This window comes from Aplysia californica, unplaced genomic scaffold (assembly GCF_000002075.1).
Source record: "Aplysia californica isolate F4 #8 unplaced genomic scaffold, AplCal3.0 scaffold00126, whole genome shotgun sequence".
NCBI classification, from domain to species: Eukaryota; Metazoa; Mollusca; class Gastropoda; order Aplysiida; family Aplysiidae; genus Aplysia; species Aplysia californica.
The window spans coordinates 992,917-1,003,987 of NW_004797396.1; the positions used below are offsets into that span (position 1 = coordinate 992,917).

Consider the following 11,071-nt stretch of genomic DNA (forward strand, 5'->3'; position numbering starts at 1 on the left):
AATCTTGTGTTGTATCATGTGATCTCAAAGCATTCTCGACTCTTTCTCTTTCTCTCTCTCTTTCTCTCTCTCTCTCTCTCTCTCTCTCTCTCTCTCTCTCTCTCTCTCTCTCTCTCTCTCTCTCTCTTCCGCCGTTGTACCAAAGGGGAGATGAATTACTTATGCATATTATTATTGGCAAACCAACACGCTCATTTATGTTTTGTTTTTTACATTAGGACCTTTCTGTCCCCACCTCACATAGCTAGTTAGCTGCCTTTTTGTCGTGTCAAAGATTAATTTACTACCTTTCTACCGGTGTCCTGCCTTGATTAGCCCCAGCATACCAAACCTGAGTCTCTACAGAAGCTCAGAATACTCAGTGCCTTACTGTAAACCGGGATTTTTTCGAGCACGATTTTTCGCGTCGTGATTTTTTAAAGAAATTGGCGACTTGAAGTCGTTTACGACGCTCAATGTTAAAGGGGCACAACTGTATTGAATGTATTGAATGGAAACATATGACACTGCGCTTCCTAGGAATTACATAATTATATCTGACGTTTGTGGCCGTTTTGAGTCACTCAGACCATGTGGTTGCTTTTGTAAAGTGTTTTACGGCGCTCGCAACTGCATAGGTCATATGAGCGCGCGCGACACTCCTAATATTTTCAATTGGTAGGAAATTTTGAATTTTGCCCGGGTGGCGGCCGAAGTCTACTCTTATCGATTTTAGACCACCAAGGGATCTTTAACGTGCGCAACTTGCACACGGGCCCTCCGAGATTTTGGGGGGGACCATGTGGTCCGAGACCAAATTATGTTCTATCTGCTCTATCAATATCGTAAGATTATTCGAAGTCGTTATCGGGATATTCAAAGAATTGTTGCAATCGAAAAGGTTTGGACATGAAGTGAATCTCAGAATTTTGAACGTCGAATTTCTCCAAACTATATACCTTTCTGTCGGTCTGCATATGTCGTTGGTTCTGTCGTGGTAGGGGCGGTCGTGGTGGTGGGGGCTTCTTCGTTGTAGCCATTCCTGCGGACCCGACATTTGTTGCTGTAGTGGTCTGCCCGGGCGCAGTCGTATCTGGATTTCAAAACGTTCGCATAGAACAAAAGGCAAATGACGGGGAAAACAAAATGGGTAAATGACGGGGAAAATGGTGGGGAAAACAAAATGGGCAAATGACGGGGAAAACAGAGCGTGCGAAATAGAATCCGGTGTGTACAGTATTTGGAGTTAATTCCACCTGCAGCTAAGATGAAATATTCATGACAGTCATTCCTGACTTTCGATATTGTATCGACACGTGTGGAATTCCATTAAATGGTAATCCGTAGCGGTGTGGTAGCCTCTAGACATCGCAACAGCCGAACTGATTTAATCCCCCCCCCCCTTTTTCTTTTCGCTCTATCTATCTCTCTATCTATCCCTCTCTATCTATGGGGGCTCTCGTGGCCTAGAGGTTAAGGTGTTGGCCTCTCAATCAAAAGGTCCCGGGTTGGAATCCGGGTAGTGACCGAAAAATTTTCTTTTCTAAATTTGTCTCCTTTCACCTCCTTTCCTGCTCTCTAGCAATGTTCTGTCGTCTGCTTTCGTCTCCTCTTTCTGCCCCCACTCCGTCAACTCCTTTGCCCCCCTCCTCTGGGCCCTTGATTCTTTCTACAGCCTTTCTACTGCTACTCCTTGGCTTCTTCTTACTGCTGTCTTTCAGCCACACCCCTGATCTTCTGGTAGGAAAGATTTACACCTAGCCTTCTCGGACAACGGCGAAAGATTTCGGAGGGCCCGTGTGCAAGTTGCGCACGTTAAAGATCCCTTGGTGGTCTAAAATCGATAAGAATTGGCTTTGGCCGCCACCCGGGCAAAATTCAAAATTTCCTACCAACTGAAAAGTATTTGGTGTGTCCCGCGCGCTCATATGACCTTATGCAGTTGCGAGCGCCGTAAAAAAAACTTACCAAAACAAACAACAACAACAAAATCTATCTATCTATCTATCTATCTATCTATCTATCTAATTTCTGTCTGTCTGTCTGTCTGTCTGTCTGTCTGTCTGTCTGTCTGTCTGTCTGTCTGTCTGTCTGTCTGTCTGTCTGTCTGTCTGTCTGTCTGTCTGTCTGTCTGTCTGTCTGTCTGTCTGTCTGTCTGTCTGTCTGTCTGTCTCTTCCGGACAGTGTGACCATTTCTATAAAAGTTAATTTATTTGTACGCTATTTTTGTTTTTCTGGTCTTCTTTTTTCTGTTTAACCTGTCTCCAAGAGAGCAATTGAATACATGTAATAACATCATAACATCAGCGCCCCACCCCCCCCCCCCCCAAGAAAAAAAAAAGAGCTCCTGTATGAACTGACCCCGAAACATACAGAACTAAGCTCATTATTGTAAAAGAATCCTGAGTTATCAGAGAGGGCTTACAGTATTATAATTACTGTAAAACTCTCTCTGGAGTTACCATCGAAGCAAGGGTGGTCTTTGTTCAGAAATTCAGAAAGACATGACAACCTGTACGTCTTAGTTATTTTTCGTGGGAACCTCTTATTTCAATTCCTTCCCTGTCGCAAACGGGCATGATTCCTCTTTTTTCATCCATCTAGTGCTAATAGGCTTAACACACCCCGAACGCGTAAACTGTATCGTTGTAATTCTGTCCGACCAGCTCTTTTATTTTTTCATAATGATCCGATTTCATGTGGGAAAAACCGTGCAACCCACGCAAATGGATATTTTTTGGTCTTCAAATGATTAACCTTTTCTTATGTGTGTGTGCGTGTGTGTCTGTGCATGTGTTTGTGCATGTGTGCGTGTGTATGTGTGTATATGTGTGTGCATGTATGTGTGTGTGTGTTTGTGTGTGTGTTCGTGCCTGCATACGAGCAAACTCGTGCATCCACATCTAGTAAAAACCGGTGTTGTCGGATGGTTTTCGCTCGCTGCAAAAAGGTCCTGTCTTTCTCTCTCTCCATTCTGTCGGTCTCTGAGAGCGGCTGGTGGCCGTACTGGTACCGTTTGCTCCATAATGTTATTCTTTCTAGTCTACTCTAGACGAAATGTGGCCGTGGTGCCATGCTGATTAGCTGCAGATCGCCCCCCAAAAAAAATTTAAAAAATAAATAAATAAATAAATTTTTAAAAAATGACTGAGCGAATAAATGAATGAATAAATAAGTGGATGAATATATGAGATAAATAAATAAATAAATAAACAAACTAACCCCACTATGTTTCGTTATCTAATAAGTAAGACAGATCTGCTCTGAAGCCATGACGTTCCCTTCCTTGCCTTGAGTTGAGTTTTGTCTGCTTTTTTTAAATTTTGATTGTGCTGATAGTGCTTCTTTAAGATTGTGTCATCAGGAAATATATTCCGTCTGTTGATGTCGTGGCATAATATTATTATTTCCAGACCGTGACCCGATTTATGGGTCTGAGCGATCGATGAGATACTGGAGACGAGTCAGTAGAGGTCTCCATGACAATAGGGTGGACTCACCATACTGGCGATGACAGTAATAATAGTTAATGGATATGGCAATAGGGAAGGAGGTTGAAGAGAGAGAGGGAGGTAGGGGGTGGGAGTGTGTGTTCGAGAGGGAGATCTCGAGAGGGAGAGAGACAGAGACAGAAAGTGAGAGAGAGAGAGAGGGAGAGAGAAAGAGAGAGCGAGAATACACTGCAGAAAAGAAGAAGGCAAGGAGGGGGGGGGGGGGAGGCGATGTCAGATTTAAAGAGAAGCCAACAAAAAGATATTAAAAGAACGAGAGGTTGAAATAGGGATGAGTGATGAGCAAGGGGATATAAATAAATTGAAGAAACAAAAACAAAAAACGAGAGTTCGGTGAAGGTGGGGAGGGGAGAGAACGAAGAACAGATTACAAAGATATAAAGAATGAGAAGGGGTTGGGGTTCGCTGGTGAAACTCAAAACCAAATCCCCCCCCCCCCCCCCCCTCCCGAACCTCTCCCTTCCCCTAACAAAAAAATACTTGCAAAACGTTTTGAAACATAATATTATTGTGCCTATTTTTCTCTCTCACCCACATATTGTGTAAAGCGTAAAAAGTATAAAATATGTTTATTGGTGGTTTGGGACCGGGTCATAGTAGTATGCTTCGGTTAGTTCAAAGTGTCCCCCCAAATGCCACGCCGGAGATAATCGTTTGAGTGCAGTTTAAACATGGGCCTGAAAAAACAAACCTGGTTAATGGCTACGTGCTCAGACGTGAGCCCAACCAATCTTTGGTGAGGCCGGCCACTTGTCCTGGGTAATCACGTCTGTGTCGAGCCCTTATATTGTGTGCGTGGGTGGATGGCATGCGGGCAGCGTAATTTGTAGTTGTGCTGAATGGTGGGGAGTTATCCGTCCATAGGTTAGTATACCACGCGTACATGTTCCCACATAGTAGAATGCGTCCTTACACACGAACACGTACATACATAGCTGAATATGTCCATAATATCTAGTAACACGTACATACATAGCTGAATATGTCCATAATATCTAGTAACACGTACATACATAGCTGAATATGTCCATACTATGTAAGAACATGTACGCACATAGCTGAACACATCCTTACATAGAAACACGTACACATATAGTTCAACGTGTTCACAATTTGCTGTTATACGTACACATATACCTGGACAGTGGGTGGTTGGTGGGTGCTCCTGTGTGGTTTGCTTCTTCTTTCCTATCAAACATCTATCGTCCTTATCTCCCCGTCTTCTTTTTTATGTTTGTTACTCTCTTGTAACACCTCTAATCTTCTGGCGCTCATATGACCTTATGCAGTTGCGAGTGCCGTAAAACCTCTACTAAAACTAATACCTGGACACATCCTTACATAGAAACACGTACACACATAGCTGAACATATCCTTACAAAGAAACACGTACACACGCACGTGAACACATCCTTACACACAAACACGTACGCACATAACTGACCATACATATTTCCCCCCAAACAAATAGACAGGTATATTTGACATGGACGAAGGTAACTTAGTTAAGTTGTAGGTAGATAGAAAGATAGTAGGTTAGTTGTTTGGTTGGCTGGCTGCTTGCAGTCTGGTTGGTTGGCAAGTTGGCTGGTTCCTTGGTTGGGGAATAAAAAGATAGGTTGATTGGTTGGTAAGAAGACGAGAGATTGGATTTTTTAAAAATTGGGGATAGAAAATGGTAGATGATAACGGGGCTTGGATAGCTCAATTGGAATACCTCAGACTACAGTGGGGGATGACCATAGTTTGAACCCCGAGCGGGCAGTAAGTATTTTTAACTCGGATTTTTAGAAGAGTTTTCAAAGCTCAACTCATATGGCTTTTGTTTCATTAAAAAATAGGTTCTGTCTCTTCAATGACCTTACGGTACAGTGTTTATTTATCCGTTATTTTGCTTGTTTAAAAAAATGTATTCCGTTTTTATCTAGGTAGTATATCCGTGTCGTACCATACATACCGCAAACCTCAGAAAAAAGTAGGTGTGTGTGTGTGTGTGTGTGTGTGTGTGTGTGTGTGTGTGTGTGTGTGTAAAGGGAGGCGGGTGGAGTCACAGTCACTAACGTCACTTCCAGTGAAACTCTTCTTCCGATGCTCAAGTTCCACATCGGGAGTTGGGCGAGGGGAGGGGGGGGGGGTACAGAAGTTGCCGAACTGGCCCACTGTCCCAAGAGCTCTGATCTACATGTCGTAGTACCGCAGTCTTTTGGTTTACACGGTGTGGGCGGGGTTGTTTGATCTCCTCTTGTGGGGTGTTCTGCTTGTCCGGTCCTGATGGGGACAAGGTAGATAATACACAGACATGTCATTGTATAATATACAGGGTGAAAGTGGAGACGGAAAAGACTGGTATATTCGTAGATAATATATACCTATATGCATTTCATGGTATTCTGTTCCAAGGAGGTGTTGGAGAAGGGGAGGGTAAGTTAGACGATATACCAACATGTATACATTTGGTAAACTGATTCAAATGCATAGTATATTAATTCAAGGAGAGGGGGGGGGGGAGGGTATAAAGATAATATAGAATATCGATAATATGCCAACATACATTTCATGGTATACTGGTTCAAGGAAAGAGAGAAAACGATAAAATAGATAATGTACCAGCATGCATACGCATGGTATGTTGATTCAAGGGAATGGGGAAAAAAGGTGGTATGGATAATTTACAAAATGCACGCTCACATATATATGTAGAGAGAGAGAGAGAGAGAAAGAGAGAGAGAGGGAGAGAGAGAGAGAGAGAGAGAGAGAGAGAGAGAGAGAGAAAAGGGTGGTATGGATAATTTACACAATGCACACACACACACACACATATGTGTGTGTGTGTGTGTGTGTGTGTGTGTGTGTGTATATATATATATGTGTGTGTGTGTGTGTGTATGTATATATATATATATGAGAGAAAGAAAGAAAGAGAGAGAGAAAGAAAGAGAGAGAGAGAACGAGAGAGAGAGAGAGAGAGAGAGAGAGAGAGAGAGAGAAGGGTGGTATAGATAATAATATACCACAATGCATATTATGCATGGCATACTGCTGAATTATAAGTATAATCATTTATATATATATATATATATATATATATATATATATATATATATATATATATATATATATATATATATATATATATATATATATATATATATAAGTAAAATATTAATATGGCTTCTCCTGTACTCCAACCCTTTTGTGCTTACTCCCCTCAAGAAATATAATAGATGAATAAAATAAAATATAATGAAATGAAAGAAACTAATAATAATAATGTTGTTGTTGATGATGATGATGATGATGATGATGATGATGATGATGATGATGATGATGATGATGATGATAAAAATCCTCCTCGTATAATTAGTGTTTGGTTCCGACCGTTAAGGCCAACGGGTCGATTACACTTGCCTCCAGTGAGCTGCCCAGGTATGCGGTTTGTTTGTTCATGGAGTTCATCTTGTAGTAGGCCATCCTTGATGAATATTCATGACCTTTACGGGGACGATTTGACGCAAAGAGCCCGGTACCGCCCCGAGATATGTTTTTCAGATGGGTAATACCACTGTCTACTTAATTATTTTCAGCCAGCGGGAAAATGAACAGCGCAATATGACACTTAATTACTCTCAAGGGGAATATTTGCCAGCGCGGAGTGGTGGAAGTTAAGAACAGATATGACTTCGCTGTCTGTGGGATTTAAAAAAAAAAGATATAATCTGTCATAATATATTACATGGCCTCCTTTGTCATTTGCCTGCCTTGATTGGTTTTTAGAAAATGAATAACTGTTATTTTCGTTAAGTCCATGGGATACATCAACAACTGAAACATTATTTGTCTCATTTGTTGTTGTTGTTGTTTGTTGTTTTTTGTTGTGTTTTTTGTTGGGGGGGGGATTGTTTTGGGTTTTAGTTTTTGTTGGGTTTTTGGTTTTATTGGCTTTCTCTTTCTTTTTTTTATATTCTGACCAAGCACAAGAGCTTTTTCTGAACTAGGGAGTGGTATTTTAATTAACAACGTTTTTTTTCTTTTTTTTTTAACTGATGGCAACGTCCATGTTACGTCTGCGTTTTTTCCCTTTATATGTCCGTATGTAGGTAGTAGGTTGATAGGAAGGTGGGTAGGTAGGTACGTGGGTACGTATGTAGGTAGGTAGGAAGGTGTGTGTGTGTGTATATATGTGTGTGTATGTGTGTGTGTATGTTTGTGTGTGTGCTAGATCAGTGTTATTGTACTCTTAATTAGCTTCTCTGCTCTGTTTTCTGCTATTTCTTCACCCTTCCCACACCCGATTCTCTCTCTGTCTCTCTGTCTCTCTCTCTCTCTCTCTCTCTCTCTCTCTCTCTCTCTCTCTCTCTCCCCCCACTTACTTTAAATCTGCACCACCCCTCCTTGTACTTTTTCTCTCGTTCCATTCTCTATCAAAATGTCAGAATAACAGTATGACCATGCCTAGAGATAATAGAAGAACCGCGACATCTGATATCTGAGCACCACACTCACCACAAGGCATTCCCTCCAACTGGAGCTGCGACGGTGGCCTTCAATTTCTCAACCATCTCATATGATCGATGGGATGATGAGATACGACGAGCTCTTTCGTTCTGCCAAGGATGACACAACACCCCGCCTTCTGCCCACGCTGTTCTCGTTACTTTTCCGTTGATTCTATCTTCATGTAGTTAATAATTGTGTGTTGTTTCCCGGGGGCTCTGTGGTTTTTTGAAAAGTTTACTGTATGAGAGTCAGTGCTTGCAGGCAAACAGTTTGTGGTTGGCAAATTAGAGAAATCGCTATCTTAGAATTACAAAGTTCTATCTGACATTTGTGTTCGCCGTTTTGAGGCCAGAAATCAAATTCTCTATCTGCTCTATCAAAATCGTAAGAATATTTGGAGTCCTTATCAACATAATCAGATTTGCATTTTTTTAAAGTTTGACATATTGTGGAACTCGGAAATTTTGACGTCAAAGTTCTCAACATTTTGAGCAGATTTGTAATTATGAGGTAGAGACATGACGCTCACGATCCATACAGTTGCGTTGGTGCTGGTTTCTGATCAGAAATACGTGTGACTTTGGTTAGAGAGGACTCGGATTCAATTTCCTCCAGCTACAGAAGATGTGTTTTCCCTTGTCATTCTGTTGAAGGTTTCCGTCATTTCTTCGATTGAGTCTCTCGTACGTATAACGGACATGCAGGCTTGGACTATTTTGCTCTCACTGGAATAAAATAGAAAGCAAGCGAGTCAGGGGTAGACCCAGTGTAACTTTTGGGGGAAATATGAACAGATAGGTGACGGGGAAAAGACTAAAATGCTTTAGGTTGGGGTGTTCTTTTTAGATCTTCCCAGAAGAGAAATGAATGGAGATCGAACCATGATCGTCGATGTCTGTTTCAGATCTGTCTCGTTATGATGATGACCATGAGGATGATAAGGGAATTGGTCTTGCCAGTGTATGGTCTCATTGACGCTCTGACATTTACTAGCCGGCCATAGATTTGTTCCCTGTTGAGTGGAGTGTTTGTCCATTCAGTATTTCTGGGCAGCTAGCATTATTATCTGATTTGTGACTTACCCTACTCCGCTGACCTCCTTTGTCAACATCCTACCCCGCCCCCACACCCCATCCCTCCTTCCCTCCCCCACCCTTCCCCCTCTTCACCCCATTAGTGGCGTTGTCAATATAAGCTAATACCCATTGCGGTGTTGCTCTGTGCCTTTCAAGTGTTTAAACTGTGTTCGGTTTTTCTACGCCTGTTTCGGATTAGTCTTATAATGATTTTCATGTTCAGTGTCTTTTGCTAGGAAACTAGTTTATTTCGTTCAGTTGTATGTAATAAAGCGCTCGTTTTCGGCAGAATTTTGCTAACCTTTGCAGGTTTATCTCATCACGATCGTATTTTTTTAAGTAGCAGTTTTTAGTTCCAGACTGCGTATTTTCACTTGTGCGTTTTGGGATTATGTTCTGGTGCTACAGGGTTTAAGTGGGCGTCTTTGGAAGGAATTAAATATTCCAGCTGTGGTACTGTGACATTTTTACAAAAGGCAAATCTTTCCCGGTTTTTAGACGGATGGTGCCTTTTCAGTGCCATGCTATAGGGAATCCACAAATATTGCGCTTTCGTCATTCCTGAAAAGTAAATGGCATCATAGGATTCTCAGCAGGTACCATGATAGCGATGTTTATCTTTCACCTCCATGTGCACATATTTATAGGTCACCTAATGTAATTTATCGATCATCACAGAACCAGACTTACTTTTTCCATCCGCCACAAACGGCGAGAACAAACAAAGACCCCCACGCTTCTCCGACAATTAAAGGGCACAAATATTTACCATGCTATTTACTGAAGGCTGTGCCGGGGATGTTGTGATTGATTGGCGCCTGGAACCACTTAAAAGTGAGGACTCTAGACAGTAAAAAAAATTCAGTGTTCGAGGTGGATTGTGTGCTGTTCGCCTTCATCAAGTGATCGAGTAGCGCTTTTTATTTGGTTCCATTTCGTGCGCCGAACTATTCTTCACTCCAGTTGTTTGGAGTTTGGAGTTTGGAGTGTTACACCGGCCTTTGTCTTTATCTGGCATCTCATTCTTTTTCAAAGAGCGGAAACGACCCAATGTTCCTTTTCACTCTGACAGAATTCTTTGGATGCCAGGTTGGTCTTTTGATGTCGATTGTTATCGCTACTAGGATTACATACAATTGATTGTCGCTGATGTGTGTGCAGAACTTAATCAGTTCATCAAAGCGCTCCTGTTTATTTTTTCTCAGAGAGAAGCTTATGTCTCAAATGTCCCTTTGAAGTGTTCTGAATTACAGTGGAAGTTCTTGAAAGAAACGTTCAATGGGCTGATATCTCTAGGCAGGACGCTCTCTTATTACTGCCCGTTGAGCTACAGGGATACTCGTTTACTTTATTTTCTTATGCTGCATACTACAACATTGCATTAGTCATGAGCAGTGTTGACTTTGTGCCGATCCCTAGTGAGGATCGAACCCTCATCCAGTCCCAACCGACGCCGCAGTCTCAACTACAGCAACAACCTGCACCACCATCACTGCCACAACAACAACAACAACACCAGCCAGGGTCCCCGCTGCGACAGTGTTCTGCTCCGGCTGAGTTCGGCTCCCTGGAAGCCCCGCGGAAAAGAGATGAGCTGGAGGACGAGGATGACCCAGGATACACCAACCACCAGGATGTTAACTCCCACCAGCAACAACAGCGGAAAGTGAGGCACAAACGCCTCACCCTTAAAGAGCGAGGCACGTCAATACCGCCTCCAATGAACTCATCCGCTAAACATCAAGACGTTCCTCTCTCGCCCACACTCTCCACCTCCTCTTCCTCCTCGGAGTCCGGACAGATCCACCCCCACCGTTCGGACATCCCCACCATCTTCGAGAGTAGTGGAGACGGGGCAGGGGGAGGAGCCCTGGGGAGACACGCCTACCGTCAGACCCGCCCCCACAGTATGCCGGACCACTTGCTGCGTGTCGTGGAGCAAGAGGACGACCTCAGCGACTGGGAGAGCCCTGTAGAGGTGGATCTGGCCAACCCGCCGGCACGGAA

At 42.7% G+C, this 11,071-nt stretch overlaps 1 protein-coding gene across 1 annotated transcript in view; it reads left to right on the forward strand.

Moving 5' to 3' along the window:
* The window catches only part of LOC106011475 (RNA polymerase II degradation factor 1), a gene marked incomplete at its 3' end in the record, with an annotated part of 16,055 nt that extends 4,984 nt beyond the window's left edge, over positions 1–11,071 (forward strand). The window contains 1 exon segment of the mRNA XM_035969217.1: positions 9,712–11,071. Coding sequence (XP_035825110.1) covers positions 10,452–11,071 — 620 coding nt within the window.